Source organism: Plectropomus leopardus, chromosome 19 (genome assembly GCF_008729295.1).
Source record: "Plectropomus leopardus isolate mb chromosome 19, YSFRI_Pleo_2.0, whole genome shotgun sequence".
NCBI classification, from domain to species: Eukaryota; Metazoa; Chordata; class Actinopteri; order Perciformes; family Serranidae; genus Plectropomus; species Plectropomus leopardus.
In genome coordinates this window covers 8,003,369-8,026,267 of record NC_056481.1, presented here as the reverse complement: position 1 = coordinate 8,026,267, position 22,899 = coordinate 8,003,369, and the positions used below count along the sequence as shown (strand labels likewise).

Below are 22,899 nucleotides of genomic sequence, written 5' to 3'. Positions count from 1 at the left end.
CCTAATTTTCTGTTTATTGCGTTGAGTGTGTAAACAGCACGGATGGCCTGGTGCAATAATAAAGTAATATCTGCTACACACACACACACACGCACACACACACACGCACATACAGTATACAACATGTGCGACTGTTTGCTTCTCTGCCAGCATCTTTGTATGTCTGCCTTTTTTTCTCAATTCCCCACGCAAGCCCATATGTGATCCTGGATGAGACTTGGCATCACGCTGATTTTTGCAAACGCCTGGTCGTCATGGCAACGCGGCAGCTCCTCTCAGCGCGAGCATATCTCCCAATCCTTGACTGTTTGTTGTGTACATGTCCAGAACAAAAGGGCGATGGAGGGAAAAAAAAAAGAAAAAACACGGATGGGGACGAGTCATATAAAATCACAACAAATTAAAATCGCTGCGGGCTCGCTGCTCTCTGCCTGTCACGATGGATTTCGGTAAAAGCTTTGAAGATTAACTTAAAACAAGCACACACACACACACACACACACACACACACACACACACACACTCTGAGGTTTTCTCATATGTGTCGTGTGTGTGAAGTTCTACCCAGAAGCACTTCCTCAAATCCCATTACACCCAGCTCCTCCTCGCCCCCCCTCCAAAAACATCGAGAGGATCCAGTCCCCCCACAGCTTAGACAGTTGGTATGGAAACGGATCAGTAAAAGCTCCAAATCTCTCTTTTAACGACTCATTACCGGTTGCTGCCGCCCATTAATGTCACTGCTTCCACGCTATGGCAACAAGGAACACCATCACTAACCCAAATCGCTGCGGGGAAGAGGAGGAATGTGTGAATGGGTTGGTGAGCACAGTGGTAATCATCCTGTTTGCCTGAACCTTCGCCTGTAATATTTCAATTTCCTCCCTCAGTTTATCGGACTTCCTTTCACTTGCAAAACCTTTATTGTGCTGCTTTAAGAAGCCACACAGTAAACATGATTGGGCACCTTGTTTTGCATCTGAAAACACTTCTAGAGATAAAAACAGGAGGGCTAAAGGAGAGCACTGGGTCCCATTCTGCCGTTTGGCATATAACACCCCTTGAAATCCAAAATGAAAAGGCAAAACAACATCAATAAAAGTAAAAATGCCACGGGTGTAAGTGTAGATAGTGGGGGAAAACACAGACTGTTGATTCTGCAGTAAAAAAAAAAAAGATCACAGCTATTTTATCACTCTGAGAAGCCGAGTCCCTGCAGAGAGCTCTTGCTTCCTGCGCTGCCTTTTCTCTCATCTCGCTGACAGCCGCAAAACAGAGATGGAGAAATCAGGAGGATGGCGGAGGACAGGATGGGAAGAGAGGGAACACACTGAGGGTGGAGCACAGAAAGGGGAGAGGCACACATGTGAGATGAAAGAGGCTGGAGCTAAGAGGCCTTAAAGGAGAAGCTTGTGATGTTACAGCTGCTAATCCTCAACCTGGCTGAATAATTTGGCCCGGGGTTTGTGAGTTATAGTGAGATGTAACCGTGGCGGCTCCGACCTGACAAACACAATCTGTTCATAAAAATCTGATGTGACTCAGCCTCCTGGTTAGTGACACTGTATGTGGGGGGCGGGCATAGACTTTATATAATGATGGACAACATGACAGCTCCCCAAAAAGTGTAACTTTTCAATCTTGATCGCCCCCTGGTGTCTGACTGCAGTAAAGGTCTTAAAGCCCGCCCCTCCAGGTTAGTAAATGGACTTGGGCCAAACTAAAACTCAAAGTACATGCCAAATACATTTTTCTAAAAATGGTTTCTGGCACTAAAGGTAGTTCTCATCACCATGATGTTCGTTCAAGTGTTTGTTTTTATGATAAGTTCGGTTTTAACGAATGAAAGGGGGCTTTTCCACCATGATTGGCAGCTGTGACCAATCCGTGCGCTCCCATTCAATGGAGCCGCTTGCGAGTGGTTGGACGGGTATTTTGGCGGGAACTCCAACACCATGGATATCGCTACTGCGCAAGCAGGGGTGTGTCCTCCATTTTTACATATATCTTTCACGCTAATACATACACAATAATATTCATATGATATGAAAAATTAATATTGTCATACTGGCAATATATTGACTTGTCGACATAATGACACCAGTTGTGCACAGCACCAATAAGCATGGCTGAAAGAGAAACTACCTCCAGCTCTGCAGTGGAAGTTTGTTTTTTGCTGTACTGTTCATATTTAGTACTACTACTATGTGTTATATTACTTATACTGTCGCAGTGCATCTCTCTCCCTTTCTCTCCCTCTGTCTCTTTCTTTCTCTTTCCTATGCATCATTTTGTCATCTGCTGTAATTTCACTGTTTTTTTACGACATCTATTGCACATCTGTCTGTCCTGGAGGAGGGATCCCTCCTCAGTCACTCTTCCTGAGGTTTTACAATTGCAATTTAAAATATGTAATAAGCATAATTATACATATTATTTTTCCCTAGCTTTATTCTTTTTTTCTCTGAATATTTTTCCCTGGCTTAAAAAAATAAATAAATCTAAATCTACGTATTTCTTCCAATATATGGAACATTTCTTACCATATTGCTCATTGCCCTTTCAGAGGTTTAAATACTTGCAAACAGCATCTGAACGCAGCACAAGAAAAGAGATGTCACTCCACAATTCAAAGCGTTAAAATAAAACTTTTATTCTTGGGTCGTAATGTTGATTATATAGCATTATTAACTTTCTATCTTTTTCTTTAATGGGAGAAATTAATTGCCAGTCTATACTCTCATAACAGAATAAGAGATAAAACCTCTGTGACAAATACGGGAAGATTCACATTCTTTTTATCTTTATTGTCTTGAGGCTTTTTAGGCTTCCCACTAAAAATGTCTCCCAATATTATTTCAACTGCTGAACTCTTAGAAAGATTCAGCAGCTCTGTGAGGCTGTGGCTAAGGATAAATGCTAATGTCACCATGCTGGCAATGGTAATCTTTAGGCTGTTTTCACAAAGCTTTCTAATACAAAGAGTTGCTCCTAGTGACGAATTTGTAAGAAAATTCTTAAAACTATGATGTTTTTCTAAGAATTTCTCCCTAAAATTAACACTAGGTCCTAGTAAAGATAAAAGTTATTCACAAAGCATCTTAATCTTAAGAAAGCTCCTGAGGTGAAAAACTGTTGAGAGTTGGAAGGAGGACTTTTAAGAGTTTCTTCAGAAAAGGAGAAAAAGGGAGAAATAAAAGGAGGGAGAAACTTCTTCAAACACTGGGTGACAGTGAGTTGATGAAATGCTACAGATTAGATTTTGCAGCGATGATGTTTGCGGTTGATCTCTGTAGAGATGCGCCCACATCTCTAACCCAAAGCAATAACGAAATATTGCCAGAAAAAAGTGATCACAACATGAAGATATTTGCTACTGGAAACATGCAACCCTGCAATCACACACAAAGTGCGTTCAATCTCATTTTGTGATGCAATTCATTTCATTTCCTCTGGTTGTCGACACCTTGCAGGCTTAAAAAAGGGCACGTCTGTGACAACCAATCACACACGTTAAAACAAGTCATCATACCTAGCAACGATGTCAACCACACCTCTTCAGTAAGATAAAAAATATTTCCCTTCCTTGCCCACAAGAGTATTCCCAAAATGTTTGTGAATACAGCCCCTGATGTTTAACAGGTATGATATTTATAATTTTCACTCTCTTAGTTTTGCATACAAACATTTTTTAATTGGCACAAACACAGTACTGCTGATGATGACGGAAAGCACCTTAAAAAAATGCAGAAGATATTCAAGCATTGACATGTTTAACATTGAAAGATATGACATCATTTCAAATAGTTGAAAAGTTGGACTTTTTTGATCGGTTGGTTTCACAAAAAGATGTATATATTCTGTGATTGAATAATAATATTAAATAATACAAAAACTTTTTAAAATTTCAGTGGTTTTCTTAAGCTGCTCGTCTCATCATAGAAGGGCAGCTAACTACGGTGGCCGAAGTGAAAATGCAGAGGGCCCTATTGAAAGCCAGTGTTCGGTTTGTCCACTCTGGGCTCCTGTAGAAACATGGTGGTGCATACATTGCATATATCCCTCTAAATTCTACACACTGGACCTTTAATACTCCAGCAAACAATTACTTAATTTAAGATGATAGCACACTTTCAACTTTGTGGCCACATTTTGAGGAAATTTTCCTGTTTCAACGTGAAAATAAAAAATGTTTTGTTCTGTCAATCAGGTGCAACACCTGCACAAAGTCCCAATCTCAAACCATCCAACACCTACGGAAAGAACTGGAACATCGACTACAAGTCTGTCCTTATCTCGGTGCCCGACCTCACTAATGCTCTTGTGGCTGAACAGGACAAAATCCCTGCAGCCGGGTACTAAAATCTTATGGAAAGCCTTCTCAGACAAATGGAAGCTGTCATAGCAGCAGATTAAAGCCAACGATAAGGAAATGAGACGTTCAGCAATCACACAGCCGGCTGTTTAGGTGTCCACATACTTTTGGCTACAAATAAAAAGATAAATGAATGAATTTAGAAATTTTAAAACAACGTCACACATTACAAATAAACAGACGGCTGTTTTGCGTGAATTTAAGGGATAAAAAAAAACGATGGAAGAAACAAGACGGTGAAGAGGTTGACGCAGCACCATCATCATCATCATCATCATCATCATCATCATCGTCCTCTGGCGTCTAGAGTGGCACATCGTTTATCATCAGCGGGCAGGATGTTTCTCAGAGCAAACATCCACCGTGGAGAATGAATTCATCTGTCTGCGTCTGATAATGAAAGTGAAATCAGACTGTGCAGCTGATCAAAGCTGTGTCTTAACTGTTCTGTGGATCAACTCTCTGTGGTCTCGTCTATCTCAACATGCTTAGTTGTTTTAGGAAAAATAATAAAAAAAAAAACATGCTAATTCCATGCTTGTTTCTTTTAATGTCTTCAAATAAATACTGAGTGTCTCCTTTGTTATGAAGACAGACTTTCATGGTGGGATATTGAGCTACAGGGATTTTAGCCCATATTTTGAAACTACACTGCCACCTACTGCTGAGAATACACACCATAATAATGCAGCTTACGAGTACTTTTCATTGAATTGGTGCTTTTAATGAAAACTGCTTAAAAACCGAAGGTACTATACATCTTAGAAAAATGATTGAGTGCTTTTATTTTCCCCAAAAGAACAAAATGTCAGACTACAAACTTCAAAACAAGAAAAAAATCTAACAGTGCACACTTGTAGACTTGACAGCTACGGTTTTATGCTCTTCATTAATGCTAGAACTGGCAGACAGACTCGAATATTACTTTTTTTTGTTACCAAATACCCTCTTTGATGAGGCAATATTGTAGGAATAACTACTGGTCAAAAAAATATCTACACAATCCCATTTTTGATCAATATTCATAGTTAAGTTAGATAAAATGACTAAGTGGGTAAAGGCAATTATCAAAACAAGTGGAAATGTCTGATAAGTTGAGAAAGTGCATCACTTTACTGTAATGCAACCTTTTAGAATAAAAAAATGCTATTTTATTTCATATCATGGCATTACAATATCCGATATCTAAGGAAACGTATAGTGTAATATCTTGATACGATATATCTTCATATTGCCCAACCCTACTCCTGAGGACGTTTTACTGCCAGAGAATTCAAAGCCAAAAGATTTCAGTTATTTCAGAAAAAAAATCCTGAAAGCATCTCATCCTCTCTGTCCCTGCCCACCTCGACCACTTGAAGTAAAAAAACTCTCCCTCTCTGCAAGATGACTCAACCATCGACATGTTTCTCCTGTCTGAAGGAGCTTTGTGTTGCACCTACTTTCAGTTTGCTGCTCTGACGTCCCACTGCAACTGTCAGGAGGGGTCAGCTACAGAAGAGAAGTCAAAAACATCCCCTCTCACTCTCTACGCCTCTGAACAATGACGACCTTCTGCCTCTTAGTCAACAGCTTCACGGAGCGCCACCAGCGCCAGAAAACAAGCCCTGAAAAAAAAGCAGCTATGTGAGATCACAAATCTGTATGCACCTGTTATTTATAGCAACTGTAGCATTTTTAAATATGGACATACAAACAGGCTTCCATGGGTTACTGTAGAAATTAGCCATATTTCCTTTAATCCTTTTAAAAGTGGGCAAACTGGCTTGATTTCTTTCAAAAACATGAGGAAAAGGCAATGAACAACAGAAGTGACTCAGAAATCAGCAAACAAAAAATGTAAAAAAGCACGAGAAGAAGCACAAGAAAATTACCTAAAAGTAATTTCATCATCATGATAATAATAAAAATACACAAGGCCATGACTTAAAAAGTGCTTAATAATTATAATGTTAATAATAATTTTGTAAAAATAAATAAATATATACATATATAATTATGATAATTATAAATGTGGTTTTGGGAGCATTTTAAAAATATGTTTTTAAATATAGTAATATCTTGCAATTTGCTCATTGCCCTTTTCCATGTACACCCATATTGCATATTACATGTATGTAATGTAATATGCAATATATGTCTGTTTTGTGGCTGCAGCGCCTCCTTGTGGTCACTCAGGGCTAGACTGCGCGCTGCAGTTTCCACGGGAGGAACCAAACACAGAGGAGCAGGTGTAGTGAATTGACGGTCAAAATAATAGAGACGCACAGGTCTACGCCGGAAATTACGCCATCTACCTTTCAAAATAAACGCACAACATTCACCATTGTTCAAAAAAACAAAACAAGCAGCCATCACTGAACTACTACACTAAATGTACAGTGTGAAATTTACAGGTGTCGGCCACAAAGACATTCAAAATGAACACAGGGAGACATAGAGGGGACACAGAGAGATGCAAAGGAACTGCAAGGAGACACAACACAATAAAAACAGGCAAAACAACAACATCAAAAACTGCAAAAAGACATAAAATAACCATTAAGAGACGCACAGCCAGTGGTGTAGTAGCAGTTGGTGAGGTGGGTGTACTTTTAGATAGATGGGTAGTTTGCAAAGCAGGAAGTGAGTATACTCTCCTCTAGAAACACAAAATAACCACAAAATGACCACAAAGTGACACAAAATAAAAAAGACACAAAATATCTCAGTGAGACAAAAAATTACCTCAGTAAGACACAAAATTATGTCAGAGATCCAAGTAACTACAAAAACTTACAAAGAAACACAAAACAAACAACAACAAATAACACAACATTGGCAAAGACTCACAAAATACCCAAAAGGAGACACAAAATGACTGCAAAGCGACACAAAACTAAAAAAGACACAAAGAAGAGACAAAATTATGTCAATTAAAACGACTCTTAGAAGAGAAGATATAAACAGGGAGCAAAACGACAAAAAAAACCCCACAAAATTACTGCAGAGACAAATAACAACCACAAAGAGACACAAAATGACAACACGGGGATACCAAATAACTACAAAGCCACACAAAACAACTAAAAAGACACAAAAATATCTCATTCAGACAAAAAAATCACCTCAGTAGGATACAAAATAACGTCAGAGACCCCAAAAGACACCAAAACTCTTACAAAATGGCAAAAAAACTCCCACAAAATTACCACAAAGAGACACAATACCCACAGAAAGAGACAAAATTACCACAAAAAGATACATAGGGACTACAAAGAGATACAAAACCATCATTTGTTTGTGAGTGTTTTGCTGCTGTTTTGCAAAGATGGTGTGGCCTGATGCATATCTGTGCATCATAATCCGCCCATGATGATGATTTCATGATTTAAATCATTCAGTTTCACAGCCAGTTTAACAGGTGATGCAGTAATTCAGCTGATCACATACCTGTCCTCCTCAGCGTGCTGTCACGCTGCTTCATCGCGTTTGTTTACGCGTCGTCCTGAAACGTCATGTGTTGTAATCCTCAGAGAAATGTTTAGAGATCCTCAAAGTCCCATTTTGACAATATTTCCCCTCCGAACTACACACGAAGTCCCCAAAAACGTCTCCTCTGACAAGATAGTAGATCGCCATTTTATACCCGAAAAATCACCTCATGTTAATCTGACATTTTTTTTTGTTTTACCAGAGGTTTGGTTTGAAACTAAATCCCGCAGGTGGGCACCGCGGTGTTAAAACTCGAGTTTTTCTCCAAGAGAAAGACTTTTATGGTTGTGTTGTAGAAGATAACTGACGTCGTTTAGTTACTATCTTCTCAAAAACAAATACAAACTTTTGACAGGTGCAAGCAAATGGCAGCTACAGCGTTTGCAAACAGCCAATCAGGCTGCAGCTGAGCAACAGGTAACCAACGTTGGGCATGCGCATTGTTGTTTGCGCGTGACGTATCCAATACAAAAATAAAATAAAGTAAGTTTATCAAAATAGTTGCCAAATCATTTTCTGTCAATCGCTTAGGCTAATTGATTAATCATTAATAAATAAAAAAACGATTCTATGTTTATACTATTTTTAAAATAAATGTAACTAAGTGAACCGTAAAGAAAACAAATGTAAATATCTCAAAATACAAATTTGAAAACTTTTTACAAAAGAAGTGTGTTTAACTGCAAACAAGAAAGGGGAAAAAGTACAATAAAAATACTACTACTTATAATAATAATAACAAATAACTCAACATTCGAATAAATAAATGAATTTATCTGTTTATTTTACAATCCCACAGTGGGTTTTTTTATTTAATAATATATCATGTCATAAAATATCATATATCATTTAACCTTTATGCTATTATTCCTTTTAGCATTTTTTTTTATCTCCAATTTAAATTCATTCAAGGAAAAAAAATGCGGAATGATTTCAGGATTCTGCTCCCATGTATTAAAAAATGTTGCCAAACATTTAATTACATTACAATAGAGAATTATTTTTATTTTTCAAAAATCATACCGTAGAGACAGAAGCTGGAAATTAGATATTTTATCTATTTATGTCAAGCCAAAATGTACACTACACTACATGAGAAAAACAGGCTATCTGGTCTTTAGTATCAATATAATTTCGTAAAATAAGCACGTATTACCACCAATATTTGACCTGCATGTTTACCACAGCTGCTTGTATTTTGAAATTCAAAACCGGAAACACACCTTGCACGCGGCAGTGTAACGTCAGCAGCGAGCTGTCTGTCCGTCTGTCTGTGTGTCTGGTTGGAGATGCTCGCACACCGGTGCCGGCTGCAGGCGTGCAGGCAGCGGCAGGAAGGACGCGGACTGAGCCGTTTGCTGCCGTTTTGTCATGTTTAAAAAGCGGATTCATCCTCAGACTGTGTGACTGAAATCAACCGCGAAGATGCTGACAGACATGATTGTGGAGCAAGAATTTGAGATCAAGGAGGAGGAACCGTGGTACGACAAGCAAGACCTTGAGCATGGTACAGTTTCCTCTCAGTCTTTGTCTCTGGACTCGTACTGAAAAAGCCATCCATATGAATTACATGCAAATAGCACAAATAGGGACATTAAAGCTGTAATATGGGACATTTATTTCGTGCATCACAATGCAAACTCATTATAAAACCCTGCATGTGCACGGGAGGTTAAATTTGCAGGAATTTCTATGCATTTATTTGAACGTATGATATAAATTATTTTCAGTCAGGGTGTTTTATTTAGTCTACAGGCTGTTTTTAGTGGAAATAAAACACCTTGACATGCTGCGGGAAAAGGCAGGAGTCAGCAGGACACACATATGCGGCAAGGTGGAAAAAAAAAAGAAAAGGTCTGTCTGAACTGACTTCTTTCACCTCTTTCATTGGTTATCACTGAAGTTTAGAGGCCTGCGTGTCATATTCCCCAATAATGTTTTATATTCTTATCCAGATGTGTCATTTTTATTAATTATTTAGGATCTTTTAAATGGTAGATGCAAGAGGAGGCGGGCATAATTGAGTCAGGTCAGTTAATACAAGAAGTAAGGGACTCGGGGTTGACCGATACTGTTTTTCAATGCTGGTACAGATACCAATTATTAGTAGTTAAAGAGTTAGAAAAGGAATATTTGGCAGCGATATGCCTTTTCAATAAAACTAAAAATCCTTCTGTCAATGTTTAGAATTTGGAATATAACAAACTCCAACACAAAACTTTGTGTAAATGCCTTTAGCAAATGTTTTATCAAAACTGAAATGTTCAACATTATATACAGCAAGTTCTCAGCAACTTTTTAAATTAAAAAATGAATAAATAAAAATAGATCCCTGAGGTTTAACAAAGTTAAAAGTTTCTCCCATGCTGTCACTTTCTTTGTGCTTTTTAAGTAATTAGTTGTATTGTCGTTCATTAAAACAAAATACAGATAATCTGCAAAATGCCAAATTTGGGTCAGGCTGATAATCTGTTGACCCTGTGAGGGGTTTGTTATATACTCAGAAAACATTTAAGTAATCTGGAGGAAGTTCTGTTTTTTCACTTGGCTTAGAGGATTGACGTTAAACTTCAAATGGTCGTATTTTATATTTATTTGAGAAAGGTTGTGCTGTTGTCATTGGAGAAAGGGAATAATATTTATGGGAAGCCCAGAGACAGCTGAACAATACGAGTCAAGTAGCAATATTCACTCAAATTTGAGATCAGATGTGTATGGAAGGTTTCATTAACAAAAACCAAAAACCAAACCTTCTAGGTAGTACTGATCCATGTGCAAAATGTTTAACTTTTTACCAAAATTCACAAAGATCCTTAACAATGGAGATTTGAGAAACCTTCAGGTCGTATTGTGTCACACTGTGATAGTGAAACAAACATCCTAGTTGTTCAGGGTCGTGCATGATTTCTGAGAAAAATACAGAACTTCAGTTACCATTGATAGTATCTATACAAATACTGAATATAATCATGCTGTGAAGCAGTTCAAAAATGTTTCAGGAAATTTCCAGATCCTAAAAGACCGCACAGACACTAAATCAAACTACTAGACATGAATTTAAATAGTAATGGTTTTGAGTTTGACAAATATTTTTTACAAATTACTGATTGATAAAAAGTTTGCACCCTCATATGCAAACATTTTCATGTTTTCCTGAATCTCCGTTAAATCCCCATTAAAAACACGACATTTGGGTCGTATGAGCTGACTCCAGGGTAGAATTTGACCAGTTTGTCCAATCACCATCCATCAACAAAAGTGAAGGACGTAGTTGTTGACAACGTGATCAATTTCGTAGATGTCGTAACTTTCAAAGGACCAAAATTCTTGACAACAGGACAATTGAACGAATGGATTCTGAAGTCTAGTTTAAAGAAACTGACACCCACGACACACCCGCAAGGGGTTAACATGCAAGTGGGTTTGAAACGCATGTTTTCTCTAAAAATCTCCAAAATCACACCATTTGTCACAGAAACTGTAAAATATGGTTATTTATGTTGGTTGTTCACGTTGGAAGGAGTTTGAGCATTTACTCCCAGTCACTTACTGAGACAAGGAAAAATATATGTAGCTCCAGAAAAAGATAGAAAAAAATAACATCGCAACAACCCCCGTCTGATAAATAAAGTACAGTCCCTAACCAGGAGTCCTTCCTAATCAACCTTAATGAGCAACTCTGCAAGAAATGTCCCTCAAATTGCAAGAAATCAGTGAAAGGTGACAAAAAAAATAGCCTGAAAAAGAAAAAAATAGAGAGAATTACTAAAAATTAACCAAAAAAAGGAATGTTATTTCAAATTATTATATGTATTTGAAATTATGTTACAGAAAAAAAAGTTTTGTTTTCTTTTCGGTTCTATTTTCAGGTCATTTTCTTGTTTGTTTTTGTTTTTGTTTTTAACTTTTCTCTCTCTTTTTTTCAAACTTTTGGGTAATTTTCTGCAACTTGAATTTCTTGCCAATATTTTGGGTCATTTCTTGTAAAGTTACTCGTTGCCGTATTCTTATGTTCTTGAAAAGATTCAGGCCTATTTTGTCAGGTTTCAAAGGGTTAAGTTCTTAAATATTCAGCTCATCACGGTGGATGAACCTCGTGGCACAAATTCAAAAAAGTGGGTTACTGGATTCCTGCCTCACAAAGCTGCTTGTACAGTGAAGTCTCCGTGTTTCCATCGCTGAGACCGAACTGTGAGCACTGAAGCACTGATGTGTCCTCACTGATGTGTCCTCACTGATGCGTCCTCACTGATGCGTCCTCACTGATGCGTCCTCACTGCGTCTCTCCTGCAGACCTGCAGCTTGCAGCCGAGCTCGGAAAGTCTCTCCTGGAGCGAAACAGGGAGCTGGAGCAAGGCCTGCAGCAGATGTACTCCACCAACCAGGAGCAGCTGCAGGAGATCGAGGTAAGGGACTGTTCTTTATTTATCAGAGGAGGATGTGTTCTTTTTATTTTATGACCCATCCTGAGGTGTCAGTGTCCCTGATTGACTGGGGAGAACACATGAACCTCCCTCCACTATAAATAACCTCTTTTTAAAAATATTTTCATTATATATTAACACCAAACATATATATTAGAGCCAATGCAAGGAGTAAACATTACAGGAGTGAAGCACTGTACATCGTAACAACAGTAACATGGTGCTAACGACTTACTTCCAAGGACAAAACTGGCCATTGTTTTGAAATGCTGAGATATTTAAATTTGACAAACTCGTTTAATTCTGTCCCCATTTAAAGTCATAATTGTTACATATAAAGATTTAGAGTTAAACATGGTGGTCTGACCTATCTGACGTTTCAGTTGTGTTTATTTTATGAATTGTGTTGCTTTGCAAAACGTTTTTGACAAACTAAATCTACCAACAGTGAAGCTCAGCAGTGTCCTGCTGGTGACGGGGCTGCAGCAAAACACATTTTAGCCACCTAAAAAAAATAATATGAGTTTAGGTTTACACTGTATTAGAATATTTGCTCCAGTTTGCTCCACAATATCAGTCTGCCCCTGCATTTTCCCACTATTTTTATGCAGGACCACAGAATTGAAAGCTTTATACAGTATCTGCTGCGAACAAGTTAACTTTAGGCAAAATGAGAAATGTGAAATTTAGTAAGACAGAAATCTACATCGCACATAATTTGTTCAAGAACTGTTAAATGTGAAAATTTGACAATAATTTTTTCTTTTTATAGTTTCTGGCTATAATATAAATTGTGTTATTTTGGAGATTCTTAAATAGAAATGCCTTTTAAACCCACCACCAGGATTTGAGGTTGAGATTTAAAATAAATGCCAAAAAATGCAAAAAATGACCATTTAAAGTTAAATGTAGCTCCCCTAAGCCAAAATAAAAAAACTCCCCAGTATTAAAAAAAAAAAAAATCAAATGCCCTCTCAATGTTGCACCCCCACCCCCCCATAAATAACGAACAGTCCCTAAAGAGACCTACCTTTATCACTTTGCATCTTTATCTAGGAACCAGGATATTCTGTAAAGCAGAGGGGACAGTGTTCATGAAGCACTGGTGTCTCCTTGAATGCTGTGTTAAACCGTAAATTCACAGGTTTATTTAGCATTACAGAGACAGAGTCATTAGTTCAGGTTTTGCAGATTTTCCAGACTTGACGTCCAGTTTTAATTTCATTGAGTAAGGTCCGCCTGGCACTAAATCTCTCCCTCCACGGCTCTGCTGCGGACACTCAGAGTTAATCTCTTAAGACCTGTGCTGGATACTCGTGACGTCACAGGTCTGATTCCAGATCGTGACCTGTGTTGCAATTCATTATCTCGGTCTTTAATTATGGCCTCTCCTAACCGGAATAAAATAATGAAGCCATAAACAACAATCTATAAAATACAGTTAACCTGACCAAGTTTAACATACTGGGCATACGTGTTATTAATTCACATCTGACTCTTTATGTCCGACGTGTAGTTTGATGTTTCAGTGTCGCTATCACTGCAGGGCCGGTGTCTCTGTTCGGTGGTTGTTTCTGATTTTCAGCAGACAGATTAGATGACGGGAAGGTTCAGAGTGTCCTTGCAGGCTGATAAGATAACCTGTTCTTAAGGAAATTGTGACTCAAAGGAGACACTAATGTAGAGACATTCAGGTTTTAAGGGGAAACACAAACATTAGATTTTCTCTTTACATTTCTTTCAGGCTACACTTTTATTTCTTTGCTGTTATGATCGTGAAAAAAATCTACAGAACAAACATAATTAGCATCTAATTAATAATAACAATAATAATGATTTTAATGATTAGAAACTATTGACTGCTGGTAGTCTGACAGATTTATGATTGATTTTTTTAAGTTTGTAGTAAATAACCATTCAGATTTAGGAAATGGAGGTGAAAGGCCGGATTTTTCAAAGCTGTGGTGATTACAGTCAAAGTCCATCACACAACTTACAACTCTTAAAAGAAAACTTGAAACACATCCTCAGTATTAATTGTCATTTATTTACTGTTAGTTTTATTCATTCATTAATCTCTCCTTTATTTGTCTCTTTTTCAAAAGATACTGATCCTCTTTTTTTCTTGAATCTTTTTGTATAAAATGTGTTGCAATATTAAAGTTTTATTGTTTTTATATTGCGTGTCAGTGGAAATAAAGTAATAATTAGAAGCATAAATCATTAGTAGTGTTGTAAAAAACAAAAAAGAGCGCTTTCTTGCTGTCTTAGTGTAAAAGTTTCAGTCTGCTCTCTGCTTTTAACCATGAAAATAAAAGTTGTCGTTGTCATGTTATAGTCTAAGTATCTTTATCTTTTAATACATTTTTTTAAACCTGCATTTCCTTAATGTTAATGTACACTGTGGTATTGATACATATTAAACATATTAGTGGTTAGAAATTCCAGTATGAACACTAAATACAAATTTCACCGCAATGCAATATTCTATTATTTTCTTTGGACGACGATATATTTGCTTATATCACAAAGTCTGCCTTGATATGATTTTGATTTGATTCATTTCAAGGCCCTGTGATCAATATGAGATGATATCAGTGAATGTCTGTTTCGATATTCTGCCACTGTTTGAATGTGAATGAGAAAGGGGCTTGGATGGAAATCATGCCATAGACGCGCAATGGGGATTTCAAAATAAAGGCATATCCTAACATGATATGACATGTTTTCACTTTGCATCGATAATATTGAATCGTTGATCATTTAATCAATATATTGTTCCAGATCAATGCATTGTTACACCCCTGACAATAGTAATAGTAATAATAATAACAATAATGGGAATAATAGCATGGATGTGCCGTTATTACAGAGATCTCAGCAGATGATGAACAACAAACTGTCACTCACGTGTTACTCGTGTCCGTCTGTTGTCTCCCCCAGTACCTGACGAAGCAGGTGGACCTCCTCAGGCAGGTCAACGACCAGCACGCTAAAGTGTACGAGCAGCTGGACGTGTCGGCCCGAGAGCTGGAGCACAGCAACCACAAACTGGTTCAGGACAACAGGACGGCCCAGCAGAAGATCCAGGGGTAAGACGTGAAATTATCAGTTCCAAAAACAAGGATTATAAACAGATTTCCAAGTCTTCTGGACTGAAATGTGCCTCATTACTCACCTAACAGCTGCGTTGTCTCTGTTCAGGCTGATAGAGACGGTGGAGCTGCTGCAGACGCAGGTGGAGGAGCTGCAACATCAGGTGGAGCAGATGAAGCTGAGTCCCTCTCAGCCTCCGAAGCCTCCGCACAGACAGAAGTGGCCGCCTCGCAGCACGCAGAGTGTGTCCTGCCTGAAAGAGCTGCAAAACACACTCAGGTGAGAAAACTTAAATACTGTGTTTATATCAAGAGAGCGTGGTTTATTAATCAGTTGGTGGACAGACCTCAGTTTTCATCATTAATTGAATATTTGAGGTTTGGGTCTGTTGGTCAGACAAAACTAACAATTTGAAGACATCACATTGGGCTGGCTGAACTTTTAATGGACACTTTTCACTATTTATTTTTTTCATACTGTATGTCTTAATTTAAAAAATGAATTATTGAAAGAAACATAAATAAAGAGTTTAGTTGGTTGATCTATATATTGCAATGCAGAAAATAAATGAACAATTTTACAGAAAGATTCATTTAAGTTATTTATCAAACAAAAATGCTAAACTGGTTTCAGATTTTTCACTGTGAGAATTTGCTACTTGTCTTGTTTTATATGAGTGTAAGTTGAATATATTTGGGGGGGGGTGTGGGGAGAAGACAAAGCAATTTAAAAGATTTTTTTCAGGGGTTCTGAGGAAAATTGGCTTGATTTCTTTTAAAAACATGAGAAAGGGAAAGCAGTAACTTCACAAGAGATGACCAAAAAATCTGCAAGAAATTAAGTAGAAAGCAAAAAAAAATTATCATAATTATCACAAAAAAGAAAAGTAAAAAACAAAAACAGAAAACAAATTGCCAAAAAATTTATATAGTTAAGAAAGTTTTTTTTTTAATTAATTTCCTTTTTTTTAAAACTTATTTTCAGTTTGTTTTCATTTCACCTTTTACCAATTTCTTGTAATTTGTAGTCACGTCCTGCCAAGTTGCTTATTCCCCCCCCCCCAATTTTCAGAGGGAAATCAAACCAGTTTGCCGAGGTTTCAGGGGTTTACGTGCTTGCGAAAGCCACCTGAATATAGCACAAGAGAACTGATGTTCCAAAGAAAAGAGTAAACCTAAAAAAAGCTTTTATTATTAACTTATTCCTGAACCTTGTGAACATCTTAAATCCCTTGTAACTGATCCAGAAGCTCTTTGTAAGCTTCAAAAAGGGAAGCAGCAAATCCTCCACTGAGTCCTCCTGGCTTTAGCGCTCCTCTGTGTGTGCTAATCCTTCTCGCTGGCAGTTGGCCACATTTTCTCCTCAGCGAGTCTTTCTCTGAGCTGTTCGTGCTGTGGTCACTTCCTTTTGGCCTGGACCGTGGTGGTGTGACAGCTTCATTCACCGCCTCCGTTTAGTCCACAGATGAAGTTACTGTGACCCGTTTGTTGGTGGTCTCCAATTTTGAAGCTCCAAGTTTGGCCGTCGCCATCTCGTTTTTTTGGAGCCAGAAGTGACCGTATTTGGATAAGAGGGTGGAGCTGAGGAGACAGACGGATCTGACTCACAGACCCCTTACAGACAGCCTGTCACTCAAAGCAGCCACGCTCTTAACCCTTCGGGCAAATTGGTTTGATTTCTTTTAAAAACATGGGGGGAAGGCAACGGACAACTTTGCAAGACGTGGCCCAAAAATTAGCAAGAAATTAAACCTTTTAAAAGGTTGAAAATAATTCCCTGAAAATAAGAAGAACAACAACAAAAAAATGCTACAAAAACTTCTTTAAAAAAATCAATGTATTTATTTTATATATTTTATCATATTTTATGTAACGTATTTATAAACATAAAATTAATATAATCATGAATATAGTTCTCTGGACCTTTTTCCATATTTCCTTGGATAATTTTGCCAGTCTCCCCCCTCTTTTTTAAAGCTAATTTTTAGGTAATTTTCATGTCACATTTTACTATTTTCTTGCAATTTGTTGGACATGTCCTGCTAAGTTGGTTATTGCTTATGAAACATGCCTGAAAGCAGCACAAAAAAAAACTAATACTGATGATGATCCAGGTTTCAAAGGATTAATTATGCGTAACTTTAGCCTGAGTTATAAATTCACCCTGATGAACGTGATTCTTGGAGCCGGCTTCAAGTGTCCATTAGAGGAACTTCGGTTTCTGGCTCTTACTCATTGGCTTCATTATTCAGCCCGGAGGTTTGCACTCGCTTTAGTCTTACGTCTGTAATCCTGTCAGGACTGCTCCCTCAAAACATCCAGGTCAGATGGATTAAAATCTCACTGATAAACAAGACGGAGAGACATGAGACATGTCTGAACTGAACTTAGGTTGGAAGGAAAGCGGTCAAAGTCTGAGCTGAGGAGCGCGAACATGTCTCAGTGTCTCTCTGGGACTGGGATTGATTCTTCAGCTGATTTCTAATCTACTGTGTTTTTCTGATAAGTTCTGGATTCCTCACTCAGTGTTCTTGTTTTGGCCTTAACTGCTGTTTTTTTAAGGTCTAACGTGTACGGTTTTGTGTGTTTTTTTTAAAATCCGTTTTCAGCTGTGTATTGGTTTTGCTTATTTTAGCAAAAAATACTGTACACTAAGGCTAAGCAATATGGTGAAAATCAAATATCACAATATGTTTGACCAAATACCTTAAGATCAATAACGCAACAACATTGTGGGGTTGATTATTGGTTCTTTCACAAAATACTGACACAATGAATTTTTGATGAATAATCAGTAATATGGATACTATGACTAATTGGGTAAAGAATAGTCTGGTAAATTCAGAAACTTACATGATTTTACTAAGGTACTTTTGATACCTTTAATACGGTATTATTAAAAAATTAATTAATTAATTAAATCCCTAATGCTGTTTGCCAGACTTCTATTGCGAGTAAAACTTTGCTGTCAGTTTTAAATGTCACATTATGCATCTACAGTGTTGTGACTTTGAACCTGGCTTGTGACCTTTGGTACATGTTGTCATTATTTCCCTCCACGGTGCACTTCCTGTCACCTTTGACTTTGTTTTGCCTCATTATGAAGCAAACAAGGCAAAGATAAAATGTTCATTCAGTTATGAAAGACAAACCAAATTATCAGCGTGCATAGGTCCATTGGCTCGCCTGTTCTGGAGATTTTGACCGTATCAAATGGTCCTCTCTTGCAGTAGAAACCATTTGTGAATGAATGGTAATGTATGAAAGATTATTGAGAATGTCAAGGTCCCAAGATTTTGTTTGTGCTTTTGTAAACCTGCTGTTATTTAATGATGGAAAGCATTTTTGGAAATAAACCTTGTTCTGGTCATGAAATAGTCCATCAAATAACGCCAGTAAAACCATAACTTGTCATTATAATACTAAAGTTTTTTGTTCAGTTTTTTAAAACCAACCAGACACCCTAGGACTACATTTATGTATGATAAATGCATCGTTATAGCTGACTGTGTCTCTGTGCAGGTACGACTATGACGAACACTCAGACTGCCTCGAGTCCTCGGACGTGTCGTGGCACGAGGAGGAGCAGGCGTCGCTACGACAATCCCTCCGCAACCTCCAGACTCAGTTCGCCAGTGAGCGCGCTCGTAGGGAGGAGTCTGAGCGAGAGGCGGAGCTGCTCGCCAGGGAAAATGCAGCGCTGGAGCAGCAGCTGGCAGGGATGGAGGGCTGTAAGGTTTGTCTGACAAAAACGTCTCTAACCTGCGTGTTTGCACAAAACACGAGTAAAGGGAGAAACGAGAAACGATTTCTGACGCTTACATCCAGTTAGGACACAGTGAGAGGCACTAAAATACGCTCACTGTCATAAAGCACCACTGACTCACTCTTGGTCTTTCTAAAATAACATGTCCGAAGGCGGGTTTCCATTACAGGTTTGTGCAAAACTTGGGTGATATTTTCAAAATGTGGATAAAATACAATTGTGGGATGACTGCGTTTCCATTAAGTGACCACCGCACCAGCCGTCATTATTTCCAAACGAAGGTGACATAGGCGCGATTCTGAAAAGGCAAGCCCCTGACACGTGGGAGCGGCTACGATTTCTGGGAGGTGAAAGCCGACAATTTCACAGAGGAATTGTGGATTCAAAACTTCTGGATGATCCACTCAACTTTTGACCAGTTATGTGATGCAATAACAGCTCATGTAGCACCTGCTGCATCATGAGGGAGCTCGTTACTACCGACAAGCGCACAGCCATAGCATCATGTGGCCTATAAAAGCTCTAAAAGTGTTTCCTTTAAAATGTTCTGAAATATGGTGATTTTGAATCCCCTGAAATACCGCCTCGTGCGAGCGTGGAAACATGGAAAGAGTTTTTAGGCATATTTTTTAGATTCCCATTTTCAATTTGCGCAATTTGAGGGTTAATGGAAACCCGCCTTTTGATGTTCTCTGTTTGTGTTTGTCCTCTCTGATAACGTCTCTTTTTTCTCTCTCTGTTTCAGGCCAGAGTGGCAGAGCTGGAGCGCGAGGCCGAGGAGCTTCGTCAGCTCTGGAAATCAGATTCCTCCGTGCGATGTACCAGGCCGGACGTCATCCACAGCCTGCTGCGCAACTCCATGTTCCTCAACCCGGAGGAGGAGACCGAAGGGGCCGCAGAGAAAAGCCCCTGGGTCCCGAAACACTGGGACAGCGAGCGGCCGATGAAGGGGACGCAGATGCCCGATTCTCCCGACAGGATCTACGACCACGAGTGCTCCTGCGTGCGCCGAGCCGAGGTGGTGAAGTATCGCGGGATCTCGCTGCTGAACGAGGTCGACGCCCAGTACAGTGCCTTGCAGGTGAAGTACGACGAGCTGCTGCGGCGCTGCCACCTGGGGCAGCAGGAGGAGGAGCAGGATGGGCCGACTCATCAGTCGGTCCAGACCGTGTCCCTCGCCGCTGCCGCTTATCCCGCAATCACAGACATGGAGGACTTTGAGGACGACTTTCACCAGCCGGAGTATAAGGAACTTTTTCGAGAAATTTTCTCACGCATTCGGAAAACCAAAGAGGACCTGATTGAGAACAGAGGGAGACTCTCAGCTGGTGACGCTCTGCAACAGTAGCTCCAAAAAAACAAAAACAATGCTGCAATATTATTAATGTCTTCCGGTTAAAGAGCGACTCTTTGGAAAGACTCGCAGCGGCACGTCAAGCTATTTAACTTAACACTTTATTGTGCGTTCTTTGCCCAGAAATGGTGATCGCCACGCAAAGGGGTGAAGAGACGAGCGTGACGCAGGGACGAGAAGGCCAAACTCCACCAGCTCATGTGTCAGATGTGGCTCATTTTGCACAGAAACACCAGTGCCTGACGCTGCCGTCTCTACTGTGCAATCACTCTACCTCACTTTGCACAAACAAGCTCCTGAAGAAATCATTTCTGGGTCTTCCTTTTTCGTTAACACTTTAATTTATGGGTCCTATAGTTTCCTAAAAATACTTTTTTTTTTTCTAAGAAAGGTTCCTGAAAAAGATGTTAAAATGTAGTTTGGTGCTAATTCACAAAATTGAGTCGTCTGACTCGCAAGATGTAGACTGTGTGTATAAAAGTCATTGGCCGCCAATCCTTCTCCCCTTTCGCTATCTGCGTGTTACCGTAAAACTATCTCATAGCTCGATCTCCACACTTTTTAATCTCCGAGCTAGCGCGCTAAAATGTCTTGCCTTGCTTGTTGAGAGGAGAAATTTCAGTTCTTTAACCTCACCACTAGATGCCTCTAAATCAAACACACTGGACCTTTAAAAAATGTCATAAATTATTAATAATCTAAATTGTTGCTGTTTTATTTTGTGTTGATCAGCTAATCAACTGACTAACCAAATGTCCCAGATTAAGCAGGTTTTCCTAGAAACTTATCAGGAAGTTATGGATCCATAATTTAAAGTCTTCTCTGTAACGTATGCTGTATCTGCTGTTTGATTTGTTTACTGAGCTCTGGTGATCCCATGTAAAATTTCTAATTTATTTTTTTTTCTCAGCAGTTGGTGATAGTTTTGCCTGCGCCTATAAGAGCGACTGATGCAAGTTGTTACATTGGTGAAGGACTTTATATTATTGGTGATTCAAGGTGCTCAAATATATAAGGATTTTTTTGTAATTGTAACATTTCTTTCTAAAAAAAAATGAGACTTGATTATTGTACGATAGGTTAGATGACTGTGAGTGAATGTTATATTAAAGGGAAGTTCTGAGGTTTACCAAAAGACTAACTCGATGTACTTGATAATGTAACGGCCTCCTGATATATTCAAATATCATGTTTGATTAGAAGCTTTTCTCAGCAGCTTTTCTGTTGTTTTCGCTGCCTGATGTTCGTGTTTCCTCGTTAAGCTTAAGACTGCACACAGTTTGTAGATGTCTGTAAAATCACGTTGAGATGCACTTTAGAAAATGCACATTATCAATTCTCTTCTGACACTTTACACATGTAGCTATTATCAAGTGTCCTGAATAATCTGCAGTATGTCTGTATGTGTTTTTACCTGTTTCATGATGATTGGACCTCGTGGTTTAAGTCTGAGCCATAAAACATGAAGCAAGCCGAGACAGCAGGTTCGTGTCTTTTTTTGCCGAGTCAGCCCGCTGTAAAATATGATTAAACTTTATTTATAGAGGCAGTGTCACTTGGCATCATGAATCACTGATACACTTGAGAGTTATGTAAGTTTTAATCTAATACAATAAAACTGCTTTGACATCAGACATCCAGACACGCTGTTGCACTTCAAACACACTCAAAACATCCGACTAAAAATAAAACTAATTTAACAATTACATTTAGAGATGTAACGTCCCTGAGCCCAATGGGAAACAGAGCTGCTGTGACATTATAAAATTTAAACAAAATAATAGAAAATAAACATTTTAATACATGCAAATTTGGGGTTGTGTAAAAATGTGCAACCAGCTATTGCAACACAAAAAGCAGAAGTATGGAGTAAGTCAGGTATGAATTAAATAAAATTAAAAGTGAAAGTCTCAGTCTGTGAGCAAATATGATAGGATATTAGATATTTGTGTTGAAATAGTCACTTCTACTTTGAATTTCATAGAGGTCAAAATTGGATTTTGATACATTTCTGATTATCATATTGAAATAATAAATAACAAATAGATCACATCAGAATTACAATGTACAGCGCTGCAGTACATTGTAGTACTGAATATATAATTACAGCCGTGATGATATACAGTATAACAGTACGACCTCAAGTGTGATATATCTTTTAATCAACTGTTCTACAAGCGCCATAATAAGTTAACAGTAGAAATTAGATTATGATTGTTTATTTATTTAATGATTTCCCTGCTGAAAAAAACAGCTTGACCAGCTGAGATGGTTAAGGTGGTAATCAGTTTAAGATGTGTTTCAGTGTAAGTTTTGATGGTTTAGATGGTTTAGTTTTAAAACCAAATCAGTGTCCTTGAGTATGGGCAATAGACTGTACATAAATATGTTATATACTATGGTATGGACAA

The 22,899-nt window shown here is 38.4% G+C and overlaps 1 protein-coding gene across 1 annotated transcript; it reads left to right on the top strand.

Annotated features, from left to right (window-relative positions):
• Positions 1-9,106: 9,106 nt before the first annotated feature.
• LOC121958405 (cerebellar degeneration-related protein 2-like) lies at positions 9,107-21,964 on the top strand. Its single transcript, XM_042507311.1, has 6 exons — positions 9,107-9,356; positions 12,143-12,255; positions 15,217-15,365; positions 15,478-15,648; positions 18,891-19,104; positions 19,880-21,964. The coding sequence occupies exons 1-6, from the start codon at positions 9,275-9,277 to the stop codon at positions 20,480-20,482; spliced, it is 1,332 nt and encodes a 443-aa protein (XP_042363245.1). The 5' UTR covers positions 9,107-9,274; the 3' UTR covers positions 20,483-21,964.
• Positions 21,965-22,899: the final 935 nt, after the last annotated feature.

Coding starts and splice junctions, on each gene's coding strand:
- LOC121958405 (XM_042507311.1), top strand. CDS start 9,275: ATGCTGACAGACATGATTGTGGAGCAAGAATTTGAGATCAAGGAGGAG. Junction 9,357..12,142: donor CAAGCAAGACCTTGAGCATG/GTACAGTTTCCT, acceptor TCTCTCCTGCAG/ACCTGCAGCTTGCAGCCGAG. Junction 12,256..15,216: donor AGCAGCTGCAGGAGATCGAG/GTAAGGGACTGT, acceptor TGTCTCCCCCAG/TACCTGACGAAGCAGGTGGA.